General features: G+C 42.1%; 1 protein-coding gene across 2 annotated transcripts in view; it reads left to right on the top strand.

The window, feature by feature from the left end:
* Moca-cyp (nuclear cyclophilin protein Moca-cyp) overlaps positions 1-15,450 on the top strand; it is a 212,642-nt gene extending 197,192 nt beyond the window's left edge. For both annotated transcript variants that reach the window (XM_071670792.1, XM_071670793.1), the window contains one exon: positions 13,949-15,450. In XM_071670792.1, the coding sequence (XP_071526893.1) occupies positions 13,949-14,613 (665 nt within the window). In that variant the 3' untranslated portion in view covers positions 14,614-15,450. The remainder of the gene's footprint in view (positions 1-13,948) is intronic.
* The last annotated feature ends 711 nt before the right edge of the window (positions 15,451-16,161 follow it).

The raw sequence follows: 16,161 nt of genomic DNA, 5'->3' as shown, positions 1-16,161 counted from the left end.
CCCACACCATATATTGTTAATACCTTCCACAGAGCATCTCTATCAACTCTATCATATGCCTTCTCCAGATCCATAAATGCTACATACAAATCCATTTGCTTTTCTAAGTATTTCTTACATACATTCCTCAAAGCAAACACCTGATCCACACATCCTCTACCACTTCTGAAACCACAGTGCTCTTCCCCAATCTGATGCTCTGTACATGCCTTCACCCTCTCAATCAATACCCTCCCATATAATTTACCAGGAATACTCAACAAACTTATACCTCCGTAATTTGAGCACTCACCTTTGTCCCCTTTGCCTTTGCACAATGGCACTATGCAAGCATTCCGCCAATCCTCAGGCACCTCACCCTGAATCATACATACATTAAATAACCTTACCAACCAGTCAACAACACAGTCACCCCCTTTTTTAATAAATTCCACTGCAATACCATCCAAACCTGCTGCCTTGCCGTCTTTCATCTTCCGCAAAGCTTTTACTACCTCTTCTCTGTTTACCAAATCATTTTCCCTAACTCTCTCACTTTGCACACCACCTCGACCAAAACACCCTATATCTGCCACTCTATCATCAAACACATTCAACAAAACTTCAAAATACTCACTCCACCTCCTTTTCACATCACCACTACTTATTATCACCTCCCCATTTGCACCCTTCACTGAAGTTCCCATTTGTTCCCTTGTCTTATATATTTTTTTTTTTTATTATACTTTGTCGCTGTCTCCCGCGTTTGCGAGGTAGCGCAAGGAAACTGACGAAAAAAATGGCCCAACCCCCCCCCCCATACACATGTATATACATACGTCCACACACGCAAATATACATACCTACACAGCTTTCCATGGTTTACCCCAGACGCTTCACATGCCTTGATTCAATCCACTGACAGCACGTCAACCCCGGTATACCACATCGCTCCAATTCACTCTATTCCTTGCCCTCCTTTCACCCTCCTGCATGTTCAGGCCCCGATCACACAAAATCTTTTTCACTCCATCTTTCCACCTCCAATTTGGTCTCCCTCTTCTCCTCGTTCCCTCCACCTCCGACACATATATCCTCTTGGTCAATCTTTCCTCACTCATTCTCTCCATGTGCCCAAACCACTTCAAAACACCCTCTTCTGCTCTCTCAACCACGCTCTTTTTATTTCCACACATCTCTCTTACCCTTACGTTACTCACTCGATCAAACCACCTCACACCAAACATTGTCCTCAAAATCTCATTTCCAGCACATCCATCCTCCTGCGCACAACTCTATCATCATAGCCCACGCCTCGCAACCATACAACATTGTTGGAACCACTATTCCTTCAAACATACCCACTTTTGCTTTCCGAGATAATGTTCTCGACTTCCACACATTCTTCAAGGCCCCCAGAATTTTCGCCCCCTCCCCCACCCTATGATCCACTTCCGCTTCCATGGTTCCATCCGCTGCCAGATCCACTCCCAGATATCTAAAACACTTCACTTCCTGCAGTTTTTCTCCATTCAAACTCACCTCCCAATTGACTTGACCCTCAACCCTACTGTACCTAATAACCTTGCTCTTATTCACATTTACTCTTAACTTTCTTCTTCCACACACTTTACCAAACTCAGTCACCAGCTTCTGCAGTTTCTCACATGAATCGGCCACCAGCGCTGTATCATCAGCAAACAACAACTGACTCACTTCCCAAGCTCTCTCATCCCCAACAGACTTCATACTTGCCCCTCTTTCCAAAACTCTTGCATTTACCTCCCTAACAACCCCATCCATAAACAAATTAAACAACCATGGAGACATCACACACCCCTGCCGCAAACCTACATTCACTGAGAACCAATCACTTTCCTCTCTTCCTACCCATACACATGCCTTACATCCTCGATAAAAACTTTTCACTGCTTCTAACAACTTTCCTCCCACACCATATATTCTTAATACCTTCCACAGAGCATCTTTATCAACTCTATCATATGCCTTCTCCAGATCCATAAATGCTACATACAAATCCATTTGCTTTTCTATCCCTGGGGATAGGGGTGAAAGAATACTTCCCACGTATTCCTCGCGTGTCGTAGAAAGCGACTAGAGGGGACGGGAGCGGGGGGCCAGAAATCCTCCCCTCCTTGTATTAACTTTCTAAAATGGGAAACAGTCTTATTACGTGTTAATTGACAGGCGTGCGAAAGAGAGACTTTTGGATGTTAATGTGCTGAGAGGTGCAACTGGAGGGATGTCTGATCATTATCTTGTGGAGGCTAAGGTGAAGATTAGTATGGGTTTTCAGAAAAGAGGAGTGAATGTTGGGGTGAAGAAGGTGGTGAGAGTAAGTGAGCTTGGGAAGGAGACCTGTGTGGGGAAGTACCAGGAGAGACTGTGTACAGAATGGAAAAAGGTGAGAACAATGGAAGTAAGGGGAGTCGGGGAGGAATGGGATGTATTTAGGGAATCAGTGATGGATTGCGCAAAAGATGCTTGTGGCATGAGAAGAGTGGGAGGTGGGCTGTTTAGAAAGGGTAGTGAGTGGTGGGATGAAGAAGTAAGAGTATTAGTGAAAGAGAAGAGAGAGGCATTTGGACGATTTTTGCAGGGAAAAAATGCAATTGAGTGGGAGAAGTATAAAAGAAAGAGACAGGAGGTCAAGAGAAAGGTGCAAGAGGTGAAAAAAAGGGCAAATGAGAGTTGGGGTGAGAGACTATCAGTAAATTTTAGGGAGAATAAAAAGATGTTCTGGAAGGAGGTAAATAGGGTGCGTAAGACAAGGGAGCAAATGGGAACTTCAGTGAAGGGCGTAAATGGGGAGGTGATAACAAGTAGCGGTGATGTGAGAAGGAGATGGAATGAGTATTTTGAAGGTTTGTTGAATGTGTCTGATGACAGAGTGGCAGATATAGGGTGTTTTGGTCGAGGTGGTGTGCAAAGTGAGAGGGTTAGGGAAAATGATTTGGTAAACAGAGAAGAGGTAGTAAAAGCTTTGCGGAAGATGAAAGCCGGCAAGGCAGCAGGTTTGGATGGTATTGCAGTGGAATTTATTAAGAAAGGGGGTGACTGTATTGTTGACTGGTTGGTAAGGTTATTTAATGTATGTATGACTCATGGTGAGGTGCCTGAGGATTGGCGGAATGCGTGCATAGTGCCATTGTACAAAGGCAAAGGGGATAAGAGTGAGTGCTCAAATTACAGAGGTATAAGTTTGTTGAGTATTCCTGGTAAATTATATGGGAGGGTATTGATTGAGAGGGTGAAGGCATGTACAGAGCATCAGATTGGGGAAGAGCAGTGCGGTTTCAGAAGTGGTAGAGGATGTGTGGATCAGGTGTTTCGCTTTGAAGAATGTATGTGAGAAATACTTAGAAAAGCAAATGGATTTGTATGTAGCATTTATGGATCTGGAGAAGGCATATGATAGAGTTGATAGAGATGCTCTGTGGAAGGTATTAAGAATATATGGTGTGGGAGGCAAGTTGTTAGAAGCAGTGAAAAGTTTTTATCGAGGATGTAAGGCATGTGTACGTGTAGGAAGAGAGGAAAGTGATTGGTTCTCAGTGAATGTAGGTTTGCGGCAGGGGTGTGTGATGTCTCCATGGTTGTTTAATTTGTTTATGGATGGGGTTGTAAAGGAGGTAAATGCAAGAGTCCTGGAAAGAGGGGCAAGTATGAAGTCTGTTGGGGATGAGAGAGCTTGGGAAGTGAGTCAATTGTTGTTCGCTGATGATACAGCGCTGGTGGCTGATTCATGTGAGAAACTGCAGAAGCTGGTGACTGAGTTTGGTAAAGTGTGTGGAAGAAGAAAGTTGAGAGTAAATGTGAATAAGAGCAAGGTTATTAGGTACAGTAGGGGTGAGGGTCAAGTCAATTGGGAGGTGAGTTTGAATGGAGAAAAACTGGAGGAAGTGAAGTGTTTTAGATATCTGGGAGTGGATCTGTCAGCGGATGGAACCATGGAAGCGGAAGTGGATCATAGGGTGGGGGAGGGGGCGAAAATTTTGGGAGCCTTGAAAAATGTGTGGAAGTCGAGAACATTATCTCGGAAAGCAAAAATGGGTATGTTTGAGGGAATAGTGGTTCCAACAATGCTGTATGGTTGCGAGGCGTGGGCTATGGATAGAGATGTGCGCAGGAGGATGGATGTGCTGGAAATGAGATGTTTGAGGACAATGTGTGGTGTGAGGTGGTTTGATCGAGTAAGTAACGTAAGGGTAAGAGAGATGTGTGGAAATAAAAAGAGCGTGGTCGAGAGAGCAGAAGAGGGTGTTTTGAAATGGTTTGGGCACATGGAGAGAATGAGTGAGGAGAGATTGACCAAGAGGATATATGTGTCGGAGGTGGAGGGAACGAGGAGAAGAGGGAGACCAAATTGGAGGTGGAAAGATGGAGTGAAAAAGATTTTGTGTGATCGGGGCCTGAACATGCAGGAGGGTGAAAGGAGGGCAAGAATAGAGTGAATTGGAGTCATGTGGTATACAGGGGTTGACGTGCTGTCAGTGGATTGAAGCAAGGCATGTGAAGCGTCTGGGGTAAACCATGGAAAGCTGTGTAGGTATGTATATTTGCGTGTGTGGACGTGTGTATGTACATGTGTATGGGGGGGGGGGGTTGGGCCATTTCTTTCGTCTGTTTCCTTGCGCTACCTCGCAAACGCGGGAGACAGCGACAAAGTATAAAAAAAAAAAAAAATATATATATATATATATATATATATATATTATCCCTGGGGATAGGGGATTAAGAATACTTCCCACGTATTCCCTGCGTGTCGTAGAAGGCGACTAAAAGGGGAGGGAGCGGGGGGCTGGAAATCCTCCCCTCTCGTTTTTTTTTTTTAATTTTCCAAAAGAAGGAACAGAGGGGGCCAGGTGAGGATATTCCGAAAAAGGCCCAGTCCTCTGTTCTTAACGCTACCTCGCTAACGCGGGAAATGGCGAATAGTTTAAAAAAAAAAAATATATATATATATATATATATATATATATATATATATATATATATTATCCCTGGGGATAGGAGAGAAAGAATACTTCCCACGTATTCCCTGCGTGTCGTAGAAGGCAACTAAAAGGGGAGGGAGCAGGTGGCTGGAAATCCTCCCCTTTCTTGTTTTTTTTTTAATTTTCCAAAAGAAGGAACAGAGAAGGGGGTCAGGTGAGGATATTCCCTCTAAGGCCTAGTTCTCTGTTCTAAACGCTACCTCGCTAACGTGGGAAATGGCAAAATAGTATGGAAAAAAAAAAAAAATTTAAATATTATATATATATATATATTATATATATATATTTATATATATATAATATATTTTATATAGGGGATAGGGAGATTAAATACTTTCCACGCATTCCTCCGTGTCGTGGGAAGGGGGACTAAAGGGGACGGGAGCGGGGGGGCTAGAAACCCTCCCTCCTTGTATTTTAACTTTCTAAAAGGGGAAACAGAGAAGATGAGAAAAAGGAGAGATAGGTAGTATGTTTGAGGAAAGGAACCTGGATGTTTTGGCCCTGAATGAAACGAAGCTCAAAGGTAAAGGGGAAGAGTGGTTTGGGAATGTCTTGGGGGTTAAGTCAGGGGTTAGTTAGAGGACAAAAGCAAGGGAAGGAGTAGCACTACTCCCGAAACAGGAGTGGGTGGGAGTATGTGATAGAGTGTAAGAAAGAAATTTTACATTGATATGGGTAAAACGAAAGTTGATGGGAGTGATGGGTGATTATTGGTGCTATACACCTGGGCATGAGAAGAAAGATCATGAGAGGCAAGAGTTTTTTTAGGAGCAGCTGAATGAGTGTGTTAGTGGTTTTGATGCACAAGACCGGGTTATAGTGATGGGTGATTTAAATGCAAGGTGAGTAATGTGGGAGTTGAGGGAATAAAATTGGTATACATGGGGTGTTCAGTTTGTAAATGGAAATGGTGAAGAGCTTGTAGATTTATGTGCTGAAAAAGGACTGGTGATTGGGAATACCTGGGTTTTTAAAGGGAGATATACATGAATATAGTATGTAATTAGGAGAGATGGCCAGAGAGCGTTATTGGATTACGTGTTAATTGATAGGGGCGCGAAAGAGAGACTTTTGGATGTTAATTTGCTGAGAGGGGCAACTGGAGGGGTGTTTTGATCTTTATCTTTTTGGAGGGAAGGTGAAGATTTGTTATGGGTTTTCAGAAAAGAAGAGAGAATGTTGGGGTGAAGAGAGCAGTGAGAGTAAGTGAGCTTGGGAAGGAGACCTGTGTGGGGAAGTACCAGGAGAGACTGTGTACAGAATGGAAAAAGGTGAGAACAATGGAAGTAAGGGGAGTCGGGGAGGAATGGGATGTATTTAGGGAATCAGTGATGGATTGCGCAAAAGATGCTTGTGGCATGAGAAGAGTGGGAGGTGGGCTGTTTAGAAAGGGTAGTGAGTGGTGGGATGAAGAAGTAAGAGTATTAGTGAAAGAGAAGAGAGAGGCATTTGGACGATTTTTGCAGGGAAAAAATGCAATTGAGTGGGAGAAGTATAAAAGAAAGAGACAGGAGGTCAAGAGAAAGGTGCAAGAGGTGAAAAAAAGGGCAAATGAGAGTTGGGGTGAGAGACTATCAGTAAATTTTAGGGAGAATAAAAAGATGTTCTGGAAGGAGGTAAATAGGGTGCGTAAGACAAGGGAGCAAATGGGAACTTCAGTGAAGGGCGTAAATGGGGAGGTGATAACAAGTAGCGGTGATGTGAGAAGGAGATGGAATGAGTATTTTGAAGGTTTGTTGAATGTGTCTGATGACAGAGTGGCAGATGTAGGGTGTTTTGGTCGAGGTGGTGTGCAAAGTGAGAGGGTTAGGGAAAATGATTTGGTAAACAGAGAAGAGGTAGTAAAAGCTTTGCGGAAGATGAAAGCCGGCAAGGCAGCAGGTTTGGATGGTATTGCAGTGGAATTTATTAAGAAAGGGGGTGACTGTATTGTTGACTGGTTGGTAAGGTTATTTAATGTATGTATGACTCATGGTGAGGTGCCTGAGGATTGGCGGAATGCGTGCATAGTGCCATTGTACAAAGGCAAAGGGGATAAGAGTGAGTGCTCAAATTACAGAGGTATAAGTTTGTTGAGTATTCCTGGTAAATTATATGGGAGGGTATTGATTGAGAGGGTGAAGGCATGTACAGAGCATCAGATTGGGGAAGAGCAGTGCGGTTTCAGAAGTGGTAGAGGATGTGTGGCTCAGGTGTTCGCTTTGAAGAATGTATGTGAGAAATACTTAGAAAAGCAAATGGATTTGTATGTAGCATTTATGGATCTGGAGAAGGCATATGAGTTGATAGAGATGCTCTGTGGAAGGTATTAAGAATATATGGTGTGGGAGGCAAGTTGTTGGAAGCAGTGAAAAGTTTTTATCGAGGATGTAAGGCATGTGTATGTGTAGGAAGAGAGGAAAGTGATTGGTTCTCAGTGAATGTAGGTTTGCGGCAGGGGTGTGTGACGTCTCCATGGTTGTTTAATTTGTTTATGGATGGGGTTGTAAAGGAGGTAAATGCAAGAGTCCTGGAAAGAGGGGCAAGTATGAAGTCTGTTGGGGATGAGAGAGCTTGGGAAGTGAGTCAATTGATGTTCGCTGATGATACAGCGCTGGTGGCTGATTCATGTGAGAAACTGCAGAAGCTGGTGACTGAGTTTGGTAAAGTGTGTGGAAGAAGAAAGTTGAGAGTAAATGTGAATAAGAGCAAGGTTATTAGGTACAGTAGGGGTGAGGGTCAAGTCAATTGGGAGGTGAGTTTGAATGGAGAAAAACTGGAGGAAGTGAAGTGTTTTAGATATCTGGGAGTGGATCTGTCAGCGGATGGAACCATGGAAGCGGAAGTGGATCATAGGGTGGGGGAGGGGGCGAAAATTTTGGGAGCCTTGAAAAATGTGTGGAAGTCGAGAACATTATCTCGGAAAGCAAAAATGGGTATGTTTGAGGGAATAGTGGTTCCAACAATGCTGTATGGTTGCGAGGCGTGGGCTATGGATAGAGATGTGCGCAGGAGGATGGATGTGCTGGAAATGAGATGTTTGAGGACAATGTGTGGTGTGAGGTGGTTTGATCGAGTAAGTAACGTAAGGGTAAGAGAGATGTGTGGAAATAAAAAGAGCGTGGTTGAGAGAGCAGAAGAGGGTGTTTTGAAATGGTTTGGGCACATGGAGAGAATGAGTGAGGAAAGATTGACCAAGAGGATATATGTGTCGGAGGTGGAGGGAACGAGGAGAAGAGGGAGACCAAATTGGAGGTGGAAAGATGGAGTGAAAAAGATTTTGTGTGATCGGGGCCTGAACATGCAGGAGGGTGTAAGGAGGGCAAGGAATAGAGTGAATTGGAGCGATGTGGTATACAGGGGTTGACGTGCTGTCAGTGGAGTGAATCAAGGCATGTGAGGCGTCTGGGGTGGACCATGGAAAGCTGTGTAGGTATGTATACACGTGTGTGGACATGTGTATGTACATGTGTATGGGGGGGGGGTTGGGCCACTTCTTTCGTCTGTTTCCTTGCGCTACCTCGCAGACGCGGGAGACAGCGACAAAGTATAAAAAAAAAAAAAAAAAAAAAAAAAAAATATATTATCCCTGGGGATAGGGGATTAAGAATACTTCCCACGTATTCCCTGCGTGTCGTAGAAGGCGACTAAAAGGGGAGGGAGCGGGGGGCTGGAAATCCTCCCCTCTCGTTTTTTTTTTTTAATTTTCCAAAAGAAGGAACAGAGGGGGCCAGGTGAGGATATTCCGAAAAAGGCCCAGTCCTCTGTTCTTAACGCTACCTCGCTAACGCGGGAAATGGCGAATAGTTTAAAAAAAAAAAATATATATATATATATATATATATATATATATATATATATATATTATCCCTGGGGATAGGGGAGAAAGAATACTTCCCACGTATTCCCTGCGTGTCGTAGAAGGCAACTAAAAGGGGAGGGAGCAGGTGGCTGGAAATCCTCCCCTTTCTTGTTTTTTTTTTAATTTTCCAAAAGAAGGAACAGAGAAGGGGGTCAGGTGAGGATATTCCCTCTAAGGCCCAGTTCTCTGTTCTAAACGCTACCTCGCTAACGTGGGAAATGGCAAATAGTATGGAAAAAAAAAAAAAAAAAAAATATATATATATATATATATATATATATATATATATATTTTTTTTTTTTTTTTTTTTTTTTATACTTTGTCGCTGTCTCCCGCGTATTGCGAGGTAGCGCAAGGAAACAGACGAAAGAAATGGCCCAACCCCCCCCATACACATGTACATACACACGTCCACACACACAAATATACATACCTACACAGCTTTCCATGGTTTACCCCGGACGCTTCACATGCCTTGATTCAATCCACTGACAGCACGTCAACCCCTGTATACCACATCGCTCCAATTCACTCTATTCCTTGCCCTCCTTTCACCCTCCTGCATGTTCAGGCCCCGATCACACAAAATCTTTTTCACTCCATCTTTCCACCTCCAATTTGGTCTCCCTCTTCTCCTCGTTCCCTCCACCTCCGACACATATATCCTCTTGGTCAATCTTTCCTCACTCATTCTCTCCATGTGCCCAAACCATTTTAAAACAATCTCTTCTGCTCTCTCAACCACGCTCTTTTTATTTCCACACATCTCTCTTACCCTTACGTTACTTACTCGATCAAACCACCTCACACCACACATTGTCCTCAAACATATATATATAGGGGATAGGGGAGATAGAATACTTTCCACGCATTCCTCACGTGTCGTAGAAGGCGACTAAAGGGGATGGGAGCGGGGGGGCTAGAAACCCTCCCCTCCTTGTATTTTAACTTTCTAAAAGGGGAAACAGAAGAAGATGAGAAAAAAGGAGAGATAGGTAGTATGTTTGAGGAAAGGAACCTGGATGTTTTGGCCCTGAATGAAACGAAGCTCAAAGGTAAAGGGGAAGAGTGGTTTGGGAATGTCTTGGGAGTTAAGTCAGGGGTTAGTTAGAGGACAAGAGCAAGGGAAGGAGTAGCACTACTCCTGAAACAGGAGTGGTGGGAGTATGTGATAGAGTGTAAGAAAGTAAATTCTACATTGATATGGGTAAAACTGAAAGTTGATGGAGAGTGATGGGTGATTATTGGTGCATATACACCTGGGCATGAGAAGAAAGATCATGAGAGGCAAGAGTTTTAGGAGCAGCTGAATGAGTGTGTTAGTGGTTTTGATGCACAAGACCGGGTTATAGTGATGGGTGATTTAAATGCAAAGGTGAGTAATGTGGCAGTTGAGGGAATAATTGGTATACATGGGGTGTTCAGTGTTGTAAATGGAAATGGTGAAGAGCTTGTAGATTTATGTGCTGAAAAAGGACTGGTGATTGGGAATACCTGGTTTATAAAGGGAGATATACATGAATATATGTATGTAATTAGGAGAGATGGCCAGAGAGCGTTATTGGATTACGTGTTAATTGATAGGGGCGCGAAAGAGAGACTTTTGGATGTTAATTTGCTGAGAGGTGCAACTGGAGGGATGTCTGATCTTTATCTTGTGGAGGTGAAGGTGAAGATTTGTATGGGTTTTCAGAAAAGAAGAGAGAATGTTGGGGTGAAGAGAGCAGTGAGAGTAAGTGAGCTTGGGAAGGAGACTTGTGTGAGGAAGTACCAGGAGAGACTGAGTACAGAATGGGAAAAGGTGAGAACAAAGGAGGTTAGGGGAGTGGGGGAGGAATGGGATGTATTTAGGGAAGCAGTGATGGATTGCGCAAAAGATGCTTGTGGCATGAGAAGTGTTGATTAGAAAGGGTAGTGAGTGGTGAGATGAAGAAGTAAGATTATTAGTGAAAGAGAAGAGAGAGGCATTTGGACAGGGATAAAATGCAAATGAGTGGGAGATTTATAAAAGAAAGAGGCAGGAGGTCAAGAGAAAGGTGCAGGAGGTGAAAAAGAGGGCAAATGAGAGTTGGGGTGAGAGAGTATCATTAAATTTTAGGGAGAATAAAAAGATGTTTTGGAAGGAGGCAAATAAAGTGCGTAAGACAAGGGAGCAAATGGGAACTTCAGTGAAGGGGGCTAATGGGGAGGTGATAACAAGTAGTGGTGATGTGAGAAGGAGATGGAGTGAGTATTTTGAAGGTTTGCTGAATGTGTGTGATGATAGAGTGGCAGATATAGGGTGTTTTGGTCGAAGTGGTGTGCAAAGTGAGAGGGTTCGGGAAAATGATTTGGTAAACAGAGAAGAGGTAGTAAAAGCTTTGCAGAAGATGAAAGCCAGCAAGGCAGCAGGTTTGGATGGTATTGCAGTGGAATTTATTAAAAAAGGGGGTGACTGTATTGTTGACTGGTTGGTAAGGTTATTTAATGTATGTATGATTTATTGTGGGGTGCCTGAGGATTGGCGGAATGCTTGCATAGTGCCATTGTACAAAGGCAAAGGGGATAAGAGTGGGTGCTCAAATTACAGAGGTATAAGTTTGTTGAGTATTCCTGGTAAATTATATGGGAGGGTATTGATTGAGAGGGTGAAGGCATGTACAGAGCATCAGATTGGGGAAGAGCAGTGTGGTTTCAGAAGTGGTAGAGGATGTGTGGATCAGGTGTTTGCTTTGAAGATTGTATATGAGAAATACTTAGATAAGCAAATGGATTTGTATGTAGCATTTATGGATCAGGAGAAGGCATATGATAGAGTTGATAGAGATGCTCTGTGGAAGGTATTAAGAATATATGGTGTGGGAGGCAAGTTGTTAGAAGCAGTGAAAAGTTTTTATCGAGGATGTAAGGCATGTATATGAGTAGGAAGAGAGGAAAGTGATTGGTTCTCAGTGAATGTAGGTTTGCGGCAGGGGTGTGTGATGTCTCCATGGTTGTTTAATTTGTTTATGGATGGGGTTGTTAGGGAGGTGAATGCAAGAGTTTTGGAAAGAGGGGCAAGTATGCAGTCTGTTGTGGATGAGAGAGCTTGGGAAGTGAGTCAGTTGTTGTTCGCTGATGATACAGCGCTGGTGGCTGATTCGGGTGAGAAACTGCAGAAGCTGGTGACTGAGTTTGGTAAAGTGTGTGAAAGAAGAAAGCTGAGAGTAATTGTGAATAAGAGCAAGGTTATTAGGCACTGTAGGGTTGAGGGACAAGTCAATTGGGAGGTAAGTTTGAATGGAGAAAAACTGGATGAAGTGAAGTGTATTGGATATCTGGGAGTGGATTTAGCAGCGGATGGAACCATGGAAGCGGAAGTGAATCATAGTGTGGGGGAGGGGGCGAAAGTTCTGGGAGCGTTGAAAAATGTGTGGAAGTCAAGAACGTTATCTTGGAAAGCAAAAATGGGTATGCTTGAAGGTATTGTGGTTCCAACAATGTTATATGGTTGCAAGGCATGGGCTATAGATAGAGTTGTGCGGAGGAGGGTGAATGTGTTGGAAATGAGATGTTTGAGGACAATATGTGGTTTGAGGTGGTTTTATCGAGTAAGAGAGATGTGCCGTGATAAAAAGAGTGTAGTTGAGAGATCAGAAGAGGGTATTTTGAAATGGTTTGGTCACATGGAGAGAATGAGTGAGGAACGATTGACAAAGAGGATATATGTTTCAGAGGTGGAGGGAACGAGGAGAACTGGTAGACCAAATTGGAGGTGAAAAAGATTTTGAGTTATTGGGGCCTGAACATGCAGGAGGGTGAAAGGCATGCAGGGAGTAGAGTGAATTGGAATGATGTGGTATACCAGGGTTGATGTGCTGTCAGTGGATTGAACCATGGCATGTGAAGCATCTGGGGTAAACCATGAAAAGTTTTGTGGGGCTTGGATGTGGAAAGGGAGCTGTGGTTTCGGCACATTATACATAACAGCTAGAGACTGAGTGTGATCAAATGTGGCCTTTGTTGTCTTTTCCTAGCGCTTCCTCACATGCATGCGGGGGAAGGGTGTTGTCATTTCATGTGTGGCGGGATGGTGATGGGAATGATTAAAGGCATCAAGTATGAATTATGTACATGTGTATATATGTATATGTCTGTGTATGTATATATATATGTATACGTTGAAATCGACAGCAACAAAGTATTAAAAAAAAAAATGGATGAAATGTAAGTAATGAATACTGCCTCATGGTCCAGACTTTTGAGACACCTTGAATTACAGTCATGCATTCCTTACATGTGTAAAGGATGCTTTTACCCTGGTACATGATAAACAGTTGCACAGTTAACACTATGTAAGTAGTGAAGTGAAAATGCATAGATTGAGAGAGTTTGTTGTAAAGAAAGAGGACTTAAGAGTATTATGTACTGGTATGAGAAGAATTTGTAGATGGATTAGTTCAGAGTTAGTGATTCAGGGAAAAGAACTTTAGCTTACAAATGATACATTCTTGTACCTATTTGCTAAAAGTTTTTATTTTGGAGAGAAATAGGGAGAATTTGTATAGATTTTTTCAATAAAATATCTTAAATAGGGGACTTAAATTTGCCATTTAAGAAAGTGTAGTGAAAGGAGGAAAAGAAAGGGCAAGATTTAAAATGCGATGTACATGCAGAAAGGAAAGATGCGTCCATTTGACATATAATTATAGAAGAGACTGCATAAACCTTTCTTGACACTGGAACTCAAATCAGATTTGAACTATCGCTGTTGTGTTGCACTGACACTGGATATGTTAGTTGAATTTAATGATAGGAAAAGATGACGATAAAGCTGTGAATGTGGAAGCTGGTAAAGCTAGTTGCATATGGAAGCATTTTCATGGGAGAATTGAGGTAAGTTTAGAGTGAGTTTTTTAAGATAGACATTTTCCAAAATAGTCACATCTCTCACTTGGAACCTGTATGAATGTTTTTTCATAAATGTGATTTTATATGTATTCAAGGTCTCAAAACATTTCCATATCCTCTGGTTGATCATTTGTTCCCCATTCTTACTGACCCCCTATTTTGTCACTGTTTATGAAATGATGTAGATGAAGGCAAGACTGAATTTTTTAGATAATGAAGCATTTTAATTTCTTACTAGGTAAAAATGCCAAGAAAGAAAAACAAGATGACATGAAGGTAAAGCAAGATGATGTAAAGAAAGAAAAGCAAGATGATTTTGATGAAAGTGCTCTTGATTATGAAGCAATGGACAATGAGGATGAAGAGGAAGAGGAGGAAGAAACTGGTGGTCAGAAAAACATCAACGGGAGAATAGGTGATGTAAATACTGGTCAAAATGCATTAACTTCACCACAGGTAGAAGAAAATGGGGAATCAATGGAAAAAAAAATGGTTGAAGAAAAGGACAATAACAAGGAAGGAGAAGCAGACCAAAAGAAAGTAGTTAGAGAACAGAGTGGAAGAAGTCGTTCCCAAGATCGAAAAAGTAAGGACCAGTTAGGTTCCCATGAAAGGCATAAGGACAGATCCCAAGAAAGGCATGATAGATCCAAGGATAGGCGTGGTAGATCTAAAGATAGACGTGATAGATCCCGAGATAGACGCAGTAGGTCACGAGATAGGAGAAACAGGTCCAAAGATAGAAGACACCGTTCTAGAGATAGGAACAATCATAGAGAGAGATCAAGGGATAGATCTCGTGACAGAACAGAAAGGTCACGAGATCGAAGGTCTCGCAGCAGGGACAAGGCCCATGAAAGGAGGAGGCATCATTCAGAAACCAGTAGTAGTGACAGTGATTAGACTGTTTCAATATGTGCATGTACATATAGATTTTTATATGCAGTTGCTTCTTCCACCTTAGTGAGATAGCGTAAAGAACAAATGAGCAGTGACATCATTTGCACATATACATGTACATACTACATACACATCGAAATAACCCAACAAGCACTATAAAACCAACCTTCCAGCTTAGTCTTAAAACCAACCCACAACACGTGCATCCTTCAGAAACCTCTCTTCCCAGACAAACACAAGTCACACTTCCACTTATGCTCTGGACATCACCCAACGCTACAATGCAATAAACATGACGGTTGACGGCCCATTTCTTCATATCCCAAGACCCTTCATGTCAACGATGCACCTACCATAAAGAAAAAGCTGAACACTTAATTGCTCGTTTGCTCTGCTCTCTCTACACATAGAAGCACACACGAATAACAACTCCAAAAGACCAGTGGTCATGACTGATGGATATGGCCAGCTTCCTTAGTGCTGTAGGAGCCTCATAAGAATAGGATGGACACACACCTTCATATTTTTTTCCATACATATTTGCAGTTTCCCACCTTAGCATGATAGCATCAAGAACGGATGAATGAGCCTCAGAGGGAAAAATTCTCTCTTGGCCTGCATCTCTGTTCCTTCTTTTGGAAAAGTAAAACTGGGGAGGAGTATTTTCAGCCCCCACTACCACCTCTTTCAGTCACCTTCTATGACAAGCAGGGAATATGTGAGAATTATTCTTTCTTTCCTATCGCCAGAGACAACCTTCATATATATATATATATATATATATATATATATATATATATATATATATATATATATATATATATATTTTTTTTTTTTATTTTGGTTTTCCAAAGGAAGGAGCAGAGAAGGGGGCCAGGTGAGGGTATTCCCTCAGGGGCCCAGTCCTCTGTTCTTAACGCTGCCTCGCTGTCGCAGGAAATGGCGAATAGTATGAAAAAATATATATATATATATATATATATATATATATATATTTTTTTTTTTTTTTTTTTCATACTATTCCCTATTTCCCGCAATAGCGAGGTAGCGTTAAGAACAGAGGACTGGGCCTTTGAGGGAATATCCTCACCTGGACCTCTTCTCTGTTCCTTCTTTTGGAAAATTAAAAAAAAAAAAAAAAAAAAACCGAGAGGGGAGGATTTCCAGCCCCCCGCTCCCTTCCCTTTTAGTCGCCTTCTACGACACGCAGGGAATACGTGGGAAGTATTCTTTCTCCCCTATCCCAGGGAAAATATATATATATATATATATATATATACATATATATATATATATATATATATATATATATATATATATATATATATATATATATATATATATATATATATATATATATGAGCGGGGGCTGGAAATCCTCCCCTCTCGTTTTTTGTTTTTTTTCTTTGATTTTCGAAAAGAAGGAACAGAGAAGGGGGCCAGGTGAGGATATTCCCTCAAAGGCCCAGTCCTCTGTTCTTAATGCTACCTCGCTATCGCGGGAAATGGCGAATAGTATGAAAAAAAAAAATATATATATATATATATATA

This window comes from Panulirus ornatus, chromosome 15, assembly GCF_036320965.1.
Source record: "Panulirus ornatus isolate Po-2019 chromosome 15, ASM3632096v1, whole genome shotgun sequence".
In the NCBI taxonomy this organism is placed as follows: domain Eukaryota; kingdom Metazoa; phylum Arthropoda; class Malacostraca; order Decapoda; family Palinuridae; genus Panulirus; species Panulirus ornatus.
Note: the sequence above shows the minus strand (reverse complement) of the source record. Positions and strands in the feature narration are given on the sequence as shown.